General features: G+C 35.7%; 3 protein-coding genes across 3 annotated transcripts; 1 reads left to right on the top strand and 2 right to left on the bottom strand.

The window, feature by feature from the left end:
• Positions 1–2,195: 2,195 nt before the first annotated feature.
• LOC145574352 (uncharacterized) lies at positions 2,196–6,457 on the top strand. Its single transcript, XM_081632121.1, has 9 exons — positions 2,196–2,258; positions 3,130–3,181; positions 3,575–3,650; positions 3,995–4,181; positions 5,034–5,188; positions 5,445–5,588; positions 5,676–5,776; positions 5,873–6,020; positions 6,123–6,457. The coding sequence occupies exons 3-9, from the start codon at positions 3,582–3,584 to the stop codon at positions 6,204–6,206; spliced, it is 888 nt and encodes a 295-aa protein (XP_081488247.1). The 5' UTR covers positions 2,196–2,258; positions 3,130–3,181; positions 3,575–3,581; the 3' UTR covers positions 6,207–6,457.
• Positions 6,458–6,629: 172 nt separating this feature from the next.
• Positions 6,630–10,806, bottom strand: LOC145574351 (cyprosin-like). The gene is made up of 13 exons (XM_081632120.1): positions 10,201–10,806; positions 9,578–9,638; positions 9,365–9,462; positions 9,166–9,278; positions 8,878–9,052; positions 8,732–8,771; positions 8,552–8,616; positions 8,302–8,415; positions 8,105–8,169; positions 7,592–7,751; positions 7,372–7,491; positions 6,998–7,083; positions 6,630–6,906 (listed from the first exon to the last, which is right to left on the bottom strand). Exons 1-13 carry the CDS (start codon positions 10,525–10,527, stop codon positions 6,819–6,821), a joined length of 1,512 nt encoding a protein of 503 aa, XP_081488246.1. The 5' UTR covers positions 10,528–10,806; the 3' UTR covers positions 6,630–6,818.
• A 358-nt stretch (positions 10,807–11,164) lies between these two features.
• On the bottom strand, positions 11,165–15,652 carry LOC145574349 (uncharacterized). The gene is made up of 3 exons (XM_081632117.1): positions 15,396–15,652; positions 14,880–15,048; positions 11,165–14,255 (listed from the first exon to the last, which is right to left on the bottom strand). The coding sequence occupies exons 1-3, from the start codon at positions 15,507–15,509 to the stop codon at positions 11,482–11,484; spliced, it is 3,057 nt and encodes a 1,018-aa protein (XP_081488243.1). The 5' UTR covers positions 15,510–15,652; the 3' UTR covers positions 11,165–11,481.
• Positions 15,653–17,496: the final 1,844 nt, after the last annotated feature.

Genomic DNA, 17,496 nt, shown 5'->3' with positions numbered 1-17,496 from the left:
ACTTGCTTACATTATTGTTGAAATTTGTACTCCGTAATTTCCTCGAGTTGGAGTATTCTCCTAAAATTAATTTAATATATGTGGTGTATAATTAGACCGAATTTGAAGTCCAAGAATAATTGTAAAAATAATTAGAAGTCAAAGAATAGTTGTAAAAAAATTAGACCGAATTTGAAGTCAAAGACTAGTTGTCAAGAAACATCTGTCGTGAAAAATATCTATATCAGAATAAAAAGCTCAATTGTAAATTGTAGTGCAAATTAACTAACCTTTGAATAAACAAAGTAAATACCCGTATCAACAGAGTTTGTGTTTCTTATTTATGAGAAAATATAATTTAGACTAAATAATTCATTCTCTTTAAATAAAATAACAGATTTTAATTCATTCTCTTATTTACTCCTTATCAACCTTTTGTTAGTGGTAAATTTAACTTGGATAAGCCTTATTAACCTTGCTTTATCAAAACTTAAAGAGTATCTTGTACTCTTTCCGCCCCTTAATACAAAACCTCTTTCTAGCATTTATTACACACATTATAAAGAGAAAGATAGGCTTTTAATTTAGAGACAGAGGGAGTATAGAGAATACTTTATCCGATTTAAACTTATGTTTCCTATCTTATCAGAACTTATCATTACAATATATTTTTTTTATTATTTACATACTATCAATATTTATGCTTAAATAATGAGTACATAAAATCAAGTATATCATACGTACATGTTGAAATTGTCCCAACATAAAATTTCAAATACCTTATATTGATAATTAACGTATTCCTCTTCCTATCATTGATCAAAATTGGCACTAACAAATTAAGGTATGATTTATAGAACTGAACTGATGGAGCTGAACTGAACTGAATAGAGCTGAAATAAATTGTTTATGAGAGAAGGAAATTAGAAACTGAACTAAACTGAAATTAAGCTGAAGAGAACAGGTCCTTAGAGGAAGTAATTCTTCCTAAACCTTTTTTTTTTCTCTTGAAATAAGATGAGAACTTTACCAACCCCCCTGTGTATCTTGTTGGCATCAATCATTTGCACGTTGGTAAGAAAAGGAAGGGATGTGAACAAGATGGAAACACTTTTTTTTTTTTAAAAAAAGAAAGATAGCAAAGTGTCACATGTTGATAGTTTCTCCGATGTCCTGTCACAACAAGTCCCATATGAGGCAACCTCCCTATACTTGTGTGTCAACTAATGCTTGTAATTGTGGTGTTTCCTCTATTTATTAGCTTGTTGCGCATATGAAGAAGGCTAATCAGCAACAAGTCTTGTAGATTCAAACGCTGCATGCCTACATGAGTACATGTCAGGAGTGAAGCCAGGATTTGAAAACCGAGGAGGCCGGAACATGACCCATATATATATTAAGAAAAAAAAAAACCAATTCTAGTTAACTTATATATAAGCTTAAAATAAATATCTCTATAGAAACTTTAACAATAAATTCTTTTTCTGTAAGTTGAATTTTAAAAAATAATATAAAAGGTGTTAAATTAGTGATACAAAGTAAGAGAGTAAAAATAAAATAAGACCATGTGCAAGGGATTAGCATCAAACTCATGACTTGGGCAATCAAGAGGTACTAATTTAATCATTACAACCACCTGAGCTATTAATTCTAGCTGACCTAATGCTAGCAAACATTCACCTTAATATATAATCTAGGGGGGCCTAATACAAAAATGTAAAGAGCAGGAAGTTGGGCCGCGGGGGGCCGGGCCTCCACCAGCCCCCCGTGGCTCCACCCCTGGTACATGTGCGATTTGCGCTCGTCTCGTGACAAAGGGGTCTATTGAAGTAAATCAATTTCCACAAGGGTTAAAATGCCTTGCGAAAAAAACCAATAACAACATGTTTCGAACAACCTTTGGACGCCGTAGGGGTGTCAATTCGGATGATCGGATCGGGTCTGATATGGTCGGGTCAAGTCGAGTTAATTTTTAAAGTTAAGTCATATTAAATTGTTATGTCCACGCAAGTCTAAATTTAAATCGGATATTTTTCGAATTAGATGTGTTTTTAACACCTACACTTGGACCCTGTCCCTTGGTATCCCACCTAGCCATAGTATGAGATACGGAGTACGCCAATACGGACATACAAAATTACAAACCCGTTTAACTTAGCATGCGAATAAGATGGAAAACAGACTACAAAAATTGAATATTTTCTGAAACGCTGAGTTTGAACAAATACACACCGTCTCAAAGAGAGAGAACGAGCAAGACGTTGGTCGTTGCTCTTCTGGTAACTTTTATCTCTTACCTACTAATTTTGTTTCTTTTTCATGAATTTCTTCGAATTGTCAATTTGATTTTTCCCTAATTCTTGTATATTGGTAAGATCTGAAATTGTTTAAATTAGGGTTTTTCTCTCGACTACTGTGATTTTTGTTTAGTACTTACTTATTTAGAAGCTGATTCATGCTTGATTTTGATTTGTAGTTAAATCTCAGCTACTTTTTTGCTTAATTATCTCTTGGTTGGAAATTGAATTACCCATTTAGTTTGTTGTTAGTTTTCGTTGCAAAATTTTGACTCTTTTTGATTTGATTGGAGAATTGATGGGTTGAGTATTGATTTTACATCTTATAAAGTTGGTATTAACAACAATAGCAAGTGGTTTGCTGAAAATTGAGGATATATTCTGAGAAATTTGATGGTATAATTTTGAAGTTTTATTATTACTTTATTAGAGTGATCACTGAAGAAAAATTAAACAATTTAAAAGAACTTTAGCTTTAAGCAGAGTTGATTTATGTGTTTCTTCATGCTTTTTTTGTGCTTCAATACATATGAAGAGCAGTATTTAGACTGTAGAGGGGAATATTATTCTTTTTTTCTGGGTATGAGAATCAAGTTTTGATCCTGATAATTGATGGCACGTATTGTTGAGTTAGATGGTATTGTAAATTGTGAGTGGATGGATAAATAAATGGAGGTCATCGTATGTTTGTGTTTTTATTCCAGCTCAGGGATATGTTTGACGACTGAGAACTGCCTTTGATTATTGTAAATTGCGTGATTCAATTAGTTAAGTGTTTGTGACTGGAAGAAGTAGATATGGATAACTTGCACTTGGCAAATCGAAATGTTTCGTATGTTATTTGAAATTGTAGGAGCAGGTTGCTGTGAAGCAGGATTTTCAATTAGGTTTTCAACTGAAACCAAGTAATACCCTGCTTCTCCCACTGAAAGGCATTCTATCACCTGCATATGTTTAATACACATCTCCTTATTGTTGGTACTTGGTAGAGTCTATGGTAGCTCTAGAAATTGACAATATATATGCGAACCAAAAATCCATGGAATATGGCTATACAAGAACTTTTCATAGCTGTCATCTGACTGGCAAGTGTAATGATCTTAAAGAAACCATCTAGAAGTTTAATTTACATTCCATTTTGGGACTAAGGGTTTGTTGCTGTTGGGTTCATATTCCATTCATTGCTTGTTATTGGTGGATTTTAAGAAGGTATTTTATAATGAAAGTGAAAACAGTACAACTTTGTCGGACTATAATCATCACAGGAGTGAATTTCTTTGTATTTTGTTATGATACAGATACAAAATGGATCGTAGATGGAAATACAGTGCAGCAGAGTCAAGCATGCGAGACAAAAAAAACAATAGGGAAGAGGTAAAGAATTTTCTCATATGAGGTTTAAATTGTTAGGGTATTTAGTGTGCTCTGTTTTAACCCCACGTTGATTAATTACGACCTAAATCATGAATGATTATTCCTCAAACCAATAACTGTGTCTAGATCCTTGATAACTTTTTTAGGACCACAGTTAATATTTGTTGTGCCGCTTATATTAGTTATTAATTCCTAAGAATTGCTATTGAGGACTTGATATCTGGTTGAAAAATGTTGGTGTTTAGTGTCCTTTAGGTTGCTGCTGCATGTGCAGCATATCCTTTTCTTCATGCTACTGAGGTATCATTTTAAAATTTGAATTGTTGTTTCTAATTGTTTACCAGGATTTATATGGTGATGATTTCCGTGAAGACTTTCGCTTGTCAATCAACCACAGGCCTACTGAGAATGTTGATTTAGATAATGTTGAACAAGCATCAGAGGACAGGAAAATGTCATCATCTAATATTGGATTCAAGCTTCTTCAGAAAATGGGATGGAAAGGAAAGGGACTGGGAAAGGATGAACAGGGTATGTGTTCCTTCAGATGTACCAATTGTGTGTTTGTGTATTACTATGTGTGTGTGTGTGTGAGAGAGAGAGAGAGAGAAGTCATAAGTCACGAGAATTGATATGTCTACGATTGATGCTGGTGTATGCCTGTTAGGTGCTTAGGTCCTGTTCTTTACCTTAGAAAAATAAGATTCGGGTTAATCTGCACAAGGTGAAAAGAATAGCTCCGACATGATTCATTAAGTTATACTGGATTCAGATTTATAAATCTCCCATAAGTTCTGTTTAAGTTATCTGACCTATTGACGCCACCTTCAAAGACTCATTGAGACCTTATTATTGTCAAGCATTGTTGTACTAGGTAGATCATACTCGGTGACATTTTTTTGCATGGAATGGATGATAGCTTGTTGCAGATTTCTCTCTATTCCATAAACTAAGTAGAGATCTAATATATCATCTGTATTTTCCTTATTGCAAAGCATCAATGATAGAGAATTCTTGTCACAAATGTAGGAGAAAACGTTTTAGTGGCTCTTTATTAATTTCAGTCTTCCAGATGATAGCTTTGGTGCTCGACTATTCTCCCTGAAAAATCTAAATCTTAAGATGGTAGTTTAATTAGGCATGATATACTATAAATCTTATACTTTGTCAAAAGAAGAGACAATTACCATTTTGATAATCATGACTCCAAAGCACTTGGCATGATGGATTACATTTGAGGTTTTTAGCATCTAGAACTTTGTGCAGCAAATTTGTGGTTTTCTGAAATAATTTAATGCTCTGAAAAGATTTGCCTTTTTGTCTGTCGAACTACTGCTGTTTGTCAACGTAAGATTTTATTATCCTTTGACCTCTTCACTTCAGGTATAACCGAGCCAATAAAATCGGGTATGAGAGATCCAAAGCTAGGGATTGGAAAGCAAGAAGAAGATGATTACTTTACGGCAGAAGAAAATATACAACGCAAAAAGCTTGAAATTGAGTTGGAGGAAACAGAGGAAGTTGCAAGAAAGAGAGAGGTATTCCATCATATTGTTAATTTAGTTTGTAGTTTTCCTAATGCAAGTAATAGAGTATAAGATAAAGTGGTTTGATTCATTACTTTTTGTGAAACCTATATATATTAGCAGAAGGCAGCATATAGCATATATGCATGCCTTTTGAGGGGAATGTTATAGGATAAGCGAACATCCACTTTGGAAGCTCTTGAGAATTTCGTGCAGTTTTATTACCTGGTGGGTTCTTCTGCCTGCTTCGTGCACATATTGAAATCAGGTGTTGGCAGAACGGGAGCAGAAAATTCAGACTGAGGTGAAGGAAATACACAAAGTATTTTTCTGTGATCTGTGTAACAAACAATACAAGTTGGCTATGGAATTTGAAGCTCACCTGAGCTCCTATGATCACAATCACAGAAAGGTAAACAGTGAATCCTGCAAATATTTGATACATTGCACTTCATCTCTGTGCTGGTTTCCCAAATATAATCTGTTATTGTGTTTTCAGCGATTTAAGGAGATGAGAGAGATGCATGGCAGCAATCGTGATGATCGGCTGAAGCGAGAACAACTACGACAAGAGAAGGAGATGGCCAAGTTTGCCCAAATGTAGGTTCTTGCAAGCTTTATTTATGTATTTATTTTAAATATGGTTGATCAGCTTTTTGTTATTATGTGACTTATACTAGATCTTTTGTTTATCAGTGCTGATGCTCGCAAGCAGCAGCAAACACAAGAACAGGAGCAAGATCATCCTGGAAGTATTCCAGCAAAAGCCGATACTGCACCTGTTGATATTGATCAGAGAAAAGCATTGAAGTTTGGCTTTTCAGCCAAAGGTGGCACATCTAAAGTATGTAAATTGCTATATATTTGATACATTGCATTGCACTTCATCTCTGGTTAATTCCTAATATCTTTATATGAAGTCTGAATCTGCTTTATATCTTGACAGAGCTCATTCAGTGGTGCTGCTAAGAAGCAAAAAGTACCAGTGGCCTCTATCTTTGGCAATGACAGTGATGAAGATCAGTCATAATGACTTTATATTGCAGTGGAGCAAATACATGGCTGTCTGAATGATGCTGATCAGATAACATTTTCCCCGCTTGTTTCAGTTTTTTCTTTTCTGTTGTTTGGGATTTAGAATACAAATACATGTGTGTGAGACAGAGTTTAGTATCATCAGTGAATGTTATTTAGCTGTTCCAATTGTTGTCGACTTCACCAAATCATGTGCCTTTCTAATATCCATAGTTGTTGCTGAGTTTGTTTGCATCAAAATTACGAGTCCCTTTGTCCAAGATATAGCTACTGTCTTAAATACTTTTATCATTCTATCTGACCAGCTGCCTTATCCAAAATTGGTCAGTAGAATGACTATACTAGAAAGGAAAATCGGCTATATTATATGACCTCAGATGCAAAAATGATATGTTACCAGGGTAGGAAAGTAAGTAAATAGTCTAAACACCTGAGATATTATTTGTAATATTTTACATTTATTAAATTAACAGCCCAAATCTGGAAACTACTCCGCAGTTGTTACAGTACTTGTTAAGCTGTTGCCGAATACTTGAAAAGACAAGGCGCTACAGCCAGTATTGAGCAGAAATGAAGACGCTTGAATTTGGTTACATAGATTATGAGTCTAATAAACTGCTTCAGCAAAACCCACTCGTGGTTTGCTAAAATCAAAAACTGAATGGTAAACTCCCATGAATACATTTCCAAAGATCCTGTGATAAAGGCAACAATCAGAAAATTTGTAGGAAAATTCTATTACAATCAGTAAAACAACTTATATTATAGCTGGCAAGGTAAGCATACCATGCTTCTGGAAGTGATGGTAGATCCACCGCGGAAAACTGGCTCCGGCAGGTCATTTTACGGTGCTTTCTAGTTGTACGTATATACTGAAATTGAGGGTGAAACACAAATACAAGAAACAATTCAAAAAGAGGCATGGCCAGGATTCGCTTATACAAATAAACTAAATGAATGATTAGCGCCCAATAAGTACCATGATCAAATGCTTCTAAAGAGGCATCTATCTAGGATGGGTAGGGAGGTCATAAATTTGCAAATTTACTTTCACTAACACTGTAAGAATTAGATTCTTTGTCATTATTATTTGATCCGTTCTCCATGATTGGCTTCTAATTTCTCGCCTTGTTTATCTTAACCCAAAGAACCAATCGTACCTGTTGAGGAGTGAATGTGAAAGGCTTATTTCCTATTGTGAGTGTCAAGTTTGGCATGAGCGGGATGTTGTCACAAGGAACTTCTACGTCTCCTTGAGGACCTGGAAAGCTAAAGCATAGCTGCAAGGAGTAAAAACCAGATAATCAGATATTAATCCTATTATGGACGAAACTTCAGAAGTTTAAATAAGCAGAAAGTAATCTGCAAAAAAATTATGACCTTTCTAACGTATCTCAGTATTCCGTTCTTTGTTTTTCTCTGTTTCATCTGCTTCTGAATCCAAATCACTATTTTCTGACAGGCACTGCATAGCAACTCATCTGCAAATGATAAAAGTTCTTTTCTGTTTATTCTTTCTTGAACTGTCTTGAGATTGTTCCTGCAGATCAGTTGGGTTATTGAATATGAACTCTTTAGTAGAACAAATCTGCATTGCTCGCTTGAATGTTATCAAGTATAGATTCAGCTAATATCTTGCCAAACTATATATCGTATAATTGTATCTAACAGTAGAAGAAAAGATTAGTGAATGCATTTTCCGAAGTGAAAGTTGTATCCTCAGCTGTCAGCTCTTTGGATTAAGTTAGGTTTCATGTAAGGTTTTTCCAAGTGACTCTGTGGTCCTTATCTAAGTGTATCATTTCGTTTGCAAGTTTATCAAAACATTGTTTCTGAGTCCTTCATATTAATGCTGTTTATTTCAGACATTTGGGTTTTATACGGTTTTCTAACCTCATATGCTGAGCTCCGTTGTTGAGGCACAAGCTGAGTTGCGTACATATATCATCAGGATTTACCTGCAGCATTAAAAAAACCCGAAGTTTTAGTAGGTAACTTAAAATCTTCTCTAACACCTTTTATGTATTGGGTGATTCAGATGAATCAGATCAGAAGCAATTCGGAGGGATAGAAAGGGTAGGGAGATAGACCCCTGATGCTAAAAGATCGTATATCGCCTCTCCATTGTGGGAGACTATTTCTTTGCATTCCTTGCTTTTGACACCTTTTGCTCCTATTGCATGGTTGATCTCAATCACAATAACCTGAAATTTTACGAAAATTCAGAGTAGTTTAATAATTCCTAGTTATAGAATGGGGAAAACGAATGGAAGAGATATATGCAAGGGCATAAGATGTTCAATGCTTTATATCAAATGGATGAAGGTTGCGAAAACATACCGCAGGGCCTGAAAGTAATGGTGATCCTGAGTCTAAAACAGCAGGACACCCGTCCTGACAGTAGCCTATGTAGTATGAATGGAAATTTAGAGTTGATGAGTTTATGATCATAAATTTAGCTTAATATAACTCACTGCATATTATTTGAAATTGAATAACGGTATGATCGTTGAACTATACCAGATGATTGGTTGCCAATGAAGAGTTCTCCGATTTCAATCTGAAGCCATGGTGAACAGAAACTCAAGTCATCAGTATCGTATGTTCCGGAAATCTGAATTATTCATGTTAATGCTGCATATTTTGTCTTTCCTTTACTAACTGGCCTGCCATATACCATTCTGGTTCGGCATCACAGGAACATAAACATGTTTTCCCTTGAAATGATTAGGATCAACTCCTCCAAAAACAACTTCTCCTCCTGATTCTGCTTCTGAATCTGTGTTAAACCAGATCGAGAAAACTTTCTTCTTTAGTAGTTTTTGTTCTTCCATTGTATTCCTGCATGATGATAGTATGTTGATGATGACTTAACATGTTTACCATATAAGATAAGATCAGGAAAAATGTATGTAAAAATTCGTAAGTTTTGAGTTGTTGATCATAATGTTTACCATATAAGATTGGCGTTCCCTTCTGAATTATCTGGAAATGCAAGCCCTACTACACCATCAAATTTAGCATGTACCAATGTTATGCTTTCTTCACTTGTTACTTCGAAGAATATCTACGTGCATAATTTTAAAAACTCATCATTAGGGCAAGCTTAGCGAAAATGTGGTAAAAGCATCAAAATTTGAAGTAGAAATATACTTGATTTTTGACAAGTAGACCTCCAATTTCAACACTATCCTGGCTAAGAAAACCAGTGAGTTTTGCCTCTGTTTCATAAATGATTTCATGTGGTGAATCTGGAATAAAATGTCATATTAGTTACATACTTCGTATTTATTATATCATGGTATAAAATTATACAAAGTATGTCAATGAATTAAAGATAATGAAGCATGCAAATTAAAGTGTTACCTATCTTTGTGTATGTACTTGAGTGGCTTGATTCATATCTTGAATGTAAATGGCAAGCCTCCTACAATGAAATAATTGCTTTAGGTTTTTTTTAACATATAATTATAATTGTTTTCCACAACATTTCCATCACTTTTGAATAAAAAGTGAAGTAATAAAAACTATGATCACCAAAAAAAAAAGTAATAAAAACTATGGAATATAAAACAAAGAAAATATAATTACTTGAATAATCCACATTTGTTCACTTTTACTTTTCCATATCTTATCTTTTCAACGGCCAAACATAACAAACAAAGAAATTTTCATATCTACATCACCTTATTTCCACATTAAAGTTGTTTTAATCTCACAATATGTTTTAATTACACAAACGATCCTTAAGATATCGATAAGAAGTAAAATTGTTAAATCGCAATACAAAATTTCTTGAAAGCAAGCTCCATGGGGAATAATGTAAGCAAGTTACTTTCCCTATTTTGTTCTTTGTGAATTTTTAATAAATCCCGTATTTCATGTATGTCAACCAAATGATCACCAACTCGAACACCAATAGTACATGTACAAAATTGTTATAAACACTTTATCTACAAATTTTGAAAGCAAGTTAGAAATGCACTTACAGAAGAATTGCACTTAGAAGATGGAACCCAAAGATAGGAAACAGCAGTATCAAAAATGACAGCAAACTTTTGAGATGGTGTGCCAATTCCAATCTCTCCATAAAATTGGGAATTCATGTAATTCTTCAAATATATAATTTCTGCACGTTTTCCCACTTCAATTGTACCCAACTTTCTTGCAAATTTAATACTATTAAAAATTGTTTCATGTTGTTGATCAACTCTTTTGAGACTGATTTTCACCAACCCATAAGTTGTTATAGGAAGAAAACAAAAATTTATTAATGCACAAAAACATAAAATTTGAGAGAAAATTTTAGTACCCATTTTTATGGACAAAGACTATAATAGAAATTTCATAAATTTATTAAAATAAGAAATCTTTCATGCAAAATCATTAAAAAGGAATGAGACAATTTTGCAATAATAGAGTATAACAAGAAAAGATCATAGAAATTTCGTAGAAATGGAATAATATGATAGTCAGAAAAACATTAGTATAGATACAAATGGGAGAAATTACAACAATAAATACAAGGAGTATACATTGCAATATTGCATGGCCCAATTCCATACGCTTATATTTGTTGGAGATAAGATAAGGCTGTCTCTCTTAGGGGTACATACTTCGTCCCACCACCGATTTATATTTTGATTTTATAAGAGCCACAAGTACAGGATGAGAATTGATCCCATGATCCCTTGAAATTAAGTGTGAAGCTCGAACCACTTAAATTATTCCTCACTCTTTCCACCCCACCATTTGATTGGCTTAGAATTTATGTAAAAGACCAAGTAATTTTTTTGGTGGGTAAGAAAATGAAGGGGCCTACCAGCTAGATCGCCATTCGCCAATATGCAGATACTACCATACATGAACAAAGAAAATTGTTAAATCAAACGAAAAAACTTCTACTTGGAGCAGAAAATTGGTGTTATGTATTTCAGCATCAACAGGTTTCACTGATAGCCTCATAGTAAAGAGGAGCTGAAACGAAAGACTTTCATCAGACCAGAAAATGGATCACAGAGAATAATCTTAAAGACGATAGTGATATAAACTATCAGAATACACACAAGAGAACACAAGCCTTCACAGGATACCAAGACTATGTGTTCAAGAAGAACGCACAGACTTATAAAATATTCACAGAATTGCTTGGTTCAGTAAAAATAATTTAATCCTATACAGTAATCCTCATCCAATTCAAGCAGAATTGACATATTCTTGTACAATTAGCCAAAATTTATACCGATTTATCCTCAAGAGTTCATGTGAAGTTATGAAGGCAGTGAATTAAGCTTCTTTTCCATTTGTTTGGATCGACGAAGAGCATCCAGTGCCTCAGCTTGCTTACCAGAGCGTTTCAGGTTCAAAGCCTTCACTTTTTCAGCCTTAATTTGGGCTTCCAGCTGAGTTCTCTCTTGATTGAAACTCTCATTCTTAATGGAGTTTGATGTGGGCAGCTCTGCCTTTATTGGGGTCTGTGAGACAACATTATCATCTTGGAGACCAATTGCTTTAAGGGCCGATAAGAGCTGAGGGTCAAAAAGATCCTCAACAGTAGCATCACCACCGGGTCCTTCGTCATTAAATGTGGGAATGGTTGGATTAGGAGGACTAACTTCCTCAAGCTGGGCTTCAAGTTTCTTGGCTATTTCAAGTTCAGCATCTGCTTCTTCAGTTCTACCTTCTCTACGTAGCTTCAAACCATTGCGTTTGTGATTGAGGCACTCGCGCTGTAATTTAAAACGCTCATGGCTGGACATTGGTTTTGGGGCCACACGGGGAGGATCTCTTTCCTCAGGTTGGGTGGAAGTGCTATGCTCCTCCCTAGTAGTAGACATTACAGAAGACGAGACTTCCATGGGTACAGGACCAGTAGGATTCTGGGGTTTGCCATCCTCCAAATTTCTTTCCAACTGCTTTGCTTTCCTAAGCTCTTCTTTCGCTTCAGCCATTTTCCCCTCTTTTTTCAATGCAAGTGCTTTCCTTTTATGAGAAAGAATCTCTTGCTGCACTGGACTTTTTGGGTTTTCTGGCGAAACACTTGGGGAAAGGTTAGCTCCATGAATAGCTGCCTGCACCACTTGGCGTTTATCTGAGGCATCATTGGCTTCAGCTGGTCTTTTCAGAGGTGTTTGGAAAGTTCCTCTATCCATAGGCTCAGAATCTTCAGGCAGATTTCCTTGTATTGCGGCTTCAACCTCAGCCTGGCGTTCAGAGAAATTAGCCAGTATTTCTACTTTTGGTGCTTCCAGTTCAGCCAACTCTTCCTCCAATTTTTTGGCAGTTTCAAGCATTTCTTCAGCCTCAGTCTCCTGTCCTTGACGTCTAAGGGCCAGAGCCTTCCTCTTTAAACCTAAGAGCTCCCTCTGGATCTCAGATTTACTCTTTCTTCGTTTATCAATTGTATCAGTAGCTCTACTTTCCACCAAAGCCTCAGCCTTTTTATTGGATACCTCAGCAGAGGGCATCATACTTGCATTGTCTTCATCCTGCCAGCCTAAGTTCTTCAGGAGAGAAAGATATGCCGGATCATGCAAATCCTGTTCTGTCACATCACCGTGTTCATCCTCAGGAGCAAAAGGGGAAGATAAATCAAGGGGCTCAACTACTGGCTCTGATACTTCATAGCCTATATTTAATTGAGTGTCCACGCTAGCAGGGTTATCCATCTCCTCTAGTTGCTGCTCAAGGACTTTTCCTTTCTTCAGTTCATTATCAGCCTCCTCTAGTTTCCCTTCCCTTCTTAAAGCAAGAGCTTTCTTTTTCAGTGCTAGAAGCTCCTTCTGAATCATGAATCTACTCTTCACCGGTGATTTTCTGTTGTTATTGGGAATTATGTTAGAAGTTCTAGTGTGCAATGTACCTGATTCATGATCTTTTTCAACGCTGAAATCATGTGCGTCTGTGTTAACATTAGACTTTTCAAGGTCTTTTTCAAGAGCTTTGGCCCTCTTTAGCAGTGACATTGCCTCTGCCATATTCCCTGATCGTTTCTGGCTAACAGCTTCTTTTTTCAACTTAAGGATCTCATCTGAAAGTGCTTCTCTATCAACAGAAGTGGACGGGAACACAATGTCATCAAATTGAGTAGGCTCCTCAGTCCAACCTAGTGATTGCAAGGCAGCAGCCATTTCTGGATCGTGTATATCATCATCTGTAACTTCAAAGTTCTCATCAATACCAACATCACCACCAAAGACCGAGAGATTACTCAAGTCAAATGCAGAATCCATATCAAAACCAGCAGAAAAATCCTTTTTCTCATCTTTATCCAAACTACGCATCAAAGCAGAGAGTTCATCATCAGATTCATCAGCATCAGCCAAGAATTCCTGTTCCTCTAGTTGCTTCTCTAATATTTTTGCTCTCTTTAGTTCTTCCTTGGCTTCAGCAAGTTTCCCCTCACGCTTAAGCATGAGAGCCTTTTTCTTCAGGGCAATAACTTGAGTCTTATCAAAACCAGAAGATACTTTACTGCGACTAGTATCACCAGAGTCCTGGATTAGATTAAAGAGCTCGCCTTCTAAGCTAGTTGGGGCTGGGTTCTTACTAGCATCATGAATATCCACATCAGACCATCCAAGTTCTTTGAGTTCTGCTGTGAGATCATCCTTTTCCTTAACGTTGGTGGATTTATCTCTTTTACTTGATTCGGGAGACGTGCCTTGGTTTTTCTGTGTCTCAGATGAGCTTCTAGAAGCCAAAGCCTTTTTCCTATTCTTCCTCAACTGGAGTTCCAAAGAAGCTGCTTGACGTTCAAGTTCCTTTGCCCTTTTAAAGGCTTTAAGAGCTTCAGCAGATTTTCCTTCTCCCTTGAGGGTCTTATAATTGTTCTTTTCATCCAAAGCTTGTTGACGCAATTCTTCAGGGGTAGCAGAATCCATCTCGCTATTACTGCCATTAGATGCATTACCAAGCAGATCTACATCCTCATCTTGGCTAGCAATTTCTTTACCAGATCCCATATTAGCAGATTCTTTCCCATCATTCATCAAGATCTCATTCATAACTTCATCCACACTCCTTGATGCAACTTTTGAGGATCCTGTTCACAGGCAATTGACATTAGCTGAAAACACACCTTTAAGCACCTGTTTGAAAAGGCGAGAAAGAACCTCCAACGAAACACGGTACTTTACTACTTGTCGTTTTATGGAACAATTTCAAATTTGAATCACAATTCACAGTTGAATATGTACTAAACATATAACTAATATAGGATACCTAAGGTTAAGCCATAGCATGTTTACAGAATATCTCATCAGACTGTCCACAGAATTCTACATTGTTGTGAGTCTTGTGATCCGAAACAGCTTTTTAGCATACAGGTATTTTCCCCCCTCCTTACTCAGCAGGAACTACTACGCTTTTGATGATTCTAGTATCATATGTTATGGTATTATGATATTATCTAATGTCAAATCGCCTAAACAAAGTCACTATGGCAATTATGCTAATATCTAAGCTTCTCCCCCCCCCCCCCCCTCTCCTCCCTTGGCTCCCTAAACCCCGAAAAAATAAAAACTCGATTTTTCCATAAGAGAGCCTTGCCACAGGCCCACAAGCATGTCAATAAGAAATGCAAAGCAACACAACTATCAAAACGAAGGAAAACGCCAATCCTACACTAGTTTCATCTGCAACAAACATGCAAAATGAGAGCTAATACCTTTCCCAGCTCGATTCTTATGTCCATGCCGTAGCTCAAACCGAGCAGACTCCTCTAGTTTCTTACAAGCTTCACATATACGAACCGGCGAATCGCCTTGTCCCCTCAACACCATTCGACTCTGAGTGCAACTATTGCAAAACAATCCTCCACATCTTCGACAATGATGCTGGAATAAAAAATACAACAGCACCCTAATTCAAAATAATGATCAACAAAGCTGATACACTATATAACCTAAAACATCATATACAGAATTACAGATAATACAAATAATTGATTTTAATGATCAAAACAACACATAATTAATAACTGGGTATATCAATTATCATCAAACAAAAAAATCATTGAAATTAATAAATTACACAGGATCATATCCAATTTCATCAAATTCAACAAGAAATATCCTATTTGGGAAATACCCACATCAAAGATTCAAACATAAACACAAAAGAAATTGTTGAAAAACATTCAAATAACACAACAAATCAGGATAATCGAATGAAAAGGAAGGACCTTGCGATTGAGGAAAGTGAACTGGGAAGAGCAAGATTGGCAATGAGAAGCATCTAGAACCCAAGTATTACCCCGTAAAGAGGGTTTTGGAGGTAATCCAATCTTCTCTAACATCTTTGTTGATCAAAGGAGAGAGAAGGGAAAAGGGTACTAGGTGCAGGTTTTAGCACTCTGCAACTTCGCGAGATCTAACTTGTATTATCAATGGACTTTTCTCTTTCTTTCTTTCTTTTTTGGGGGGTCTTTGGTTTCCTGTAATCCTGTGGGACTGTGTTGAGTCTAGTCTTTGAGGACTGTGGGACTGGGTCACTGGGATTGTGGATTTGTGGGGGTAGGAGGCTCGGTCACTCGGACCACAAGGTGCCCATACACAAACCCGTTAGTCGCTATAAGGGGTGTTCGAAAATCGGCCCGGACCGAAAAAATGACCCAGGCCGACCTCTGACCGGACCAGGCCGAATTAACTGGTCCGTTCTCTAGGTCTAAAAATTAATTTTCCCCGGTCTTTGGCCAGATCAGATCCAAAACCCCATAAAAATCGGTCTTAGATCGGGCTGATTTTTTTCTTAAATTTATGCATAAAATCTTTGATAATGGTTAATATTATTTTTAATAACCTTTGAAATTTAATTATATGAGCTTTTTTGTACTTAACATAATAAAAAAAGACCCTAAAGTAGAGTTTTTCCCATACTTTAATTTTTTCGAGATTTCCATAATATTATTAAAATTTTAGCATTTTTAAAATAAAATTCTTTAATCTGTCAAAAGCAGCCCGGTCCAGGTTTCGGACCCATTTTTTCGGTCTGATACGGGTTTAGTCCTAGCTTAATCGGTTCGGTCTTCGGTTCTTTGAATTAAAATTTTCAGTTCAATTCGATCTTGGACCAATAAACAACCCTAGTCGCTATGGTTGGATTAGGTTTAACTTGGATAATTTTGAATTCGTGTTTATTTGTTTTTGGATAGAATGACATACAAACATTATAAAGCAATCACCTTTGCCCTTTGGCCTTGTTTGGTTTAGCATAATAGATTAAGGGAATTTAAGACATTTATCGGTTTTTAGTTCAACATTGACAATGCTAAGTAACTTTAAAACATTATTATGAATCCAATTTAAGAATTTAAATTATTTTTATTGATTTCTATTTTTTTTTTCCTTCAAAATTACTGAATTTTACAAAGCGGAAATTATTTTTTATACTTAATAATATTTGTTTAGGGTGAAAAGTTTAGGGTCTTATGGATTATTTTAAATCTAAATACAACTTTATTTTGTTTCAAAAAAAAATACAACTTTATTTGAACTTTTTTTATTATTTTATTTTTTTAAAGCTGTTTAGTTCGTAATCTTTATATTTAAGCAGGTTTCAAATCAAATTTCTTTTATCATACTCCTATCTTTTTAGGTACGGTTTTTTCATCATATACCCCTGAGTTTTTTGTTTATTCACCATACCCCTAAAAATTTTCACATTCACCATATACTCCTCAGTTGTTACAAAAATTCATCATATACCCCTAATGACAACAAGATGAGTGAAATTTGGTTAATTAAGCATTGAAACCACCTTAGATCTCTCCCCCTATCCTTGAAACCACTCCTCTTCTTTCTCCAACCCCCGAAACCACTCCAAATTTTCTTAACCACATCCGTTGTATGATTGATTTTGAAGATGAGAAAAGGAAGTTTGGGGTGGTTTTGGGGTGAAAAAAAAAGGAATGTGGGTGGTTTCAATGGGCTGGGAATGTATTTAAGGTGGTTTCGGGTCATAATTAACTCTAATGACCGACGAACTTAACAATTATTAGTCATCAAGCGTATATGGACATATGGTGTATTTTTGTAAAAAATCGGGGGTAACGTATATGATGAATTTTAAAAAAGTTCAGGGGTATATGGTGAATAAACAAAAAAACTCAAGCGTATGTCGTGAAAAACCCGTTTTAGGTATTTTTTATTTTTTTTTTTTAGGCATACGCATGTGTGTAACTTGTGTTGCCTATTTTCTAATTTATCTTCTTACATCATAATTCATCAATTTAATTGTCTAGAAATTTTTATACTTGAACTATTTCGAAAAAACGTTTTCAATGA

Source organism: Chenopodium album, chromosome 13, assembly GCF_948465745.1.
Source record: "Chenopodium album chromosome 13, dcCheAlbu1.1, whole genome shotgun sequence".
NCBI classification, from domain to species: Eukaryota; Viridiplantae; Streptophyta; class Magnoliopsida; order Caryophyllales; family Amaranthaceae; genus Chenopodium; species Chenopodium album.
The sequence above is the reverse complement of the archived record's forward strand: the minus strand, read 5'-3'. Positions and strand labels throughout refer to the sequence as shown.

Excerpts from the sequence above, each read along its gene's own strand:
- LOC145574351 (XM_081632120.1), bottom strand. The coding sequence starts at position 10,527 with ATGGGTACTAAAATTTTCTCTCAAATTTTATGTTTTTGTGCATTAATA. Across the intron at positions 8,170-8,301 it reads ACGATCTTTTAGCATCAGGG|GTAAATCCTGATGATATATG; the intron begins GTCTATCTCCCT and ends TTAATGCTGCAG. Across the intron at positions 7,084-7,371 it reads TCACATTCACTCCTCAACAG|TATATACGTACAACTAGAAA; the intron begins GTACGATTGGTT and ends CCTCAATTTCAG.
- LOC145574352 (XM_081632121.1), top strand. The coding sequence starts at position 3,582 with ATGGATCGTAGATGGAAATACAGTGCAGCAGAGTCAAGCATGCGAGAC. Across the intron at positions 5,589-5,675 it reads ATGATCACAATCACAGAAAG|CGATTTAAGGAGATGAGAGA; the intron begins GTAAACAGTGAA and ends TTGTGTTTTCAG. Across the intron at positions 5,777-5,872 it reads ATGGCCAAGTTTGCCCAAAT|TGCTGATGCTCGCAAGCAGC; the intron begins GTAGGTTCTTGC and ends TTTGTTTATCAG.
- LOC145574349 (XM_081632117.1), bottom strand. The coding sequence starts at position 15,509 with ATGTTAGAGAAGATTGGATTACCTCCAAAACCCTCTTTACGGGGTAAT. Across the intron at positions 15,049-15,395 it reads TCACTTTCCTCAATCGCAAG|CATCATTGTCGAAGATGTGG; the intron begins GTCCTTCCTTTT and ends TTTTTATTCCAG. Across the intron at positions 14,256-14,879 it reads TAAGAATCGAGCTGGGAAAG|GATCCTCAAAAGTTGCATCA; the intron begins GTATTAGCTCTC and ends GCCTGTGAACAG.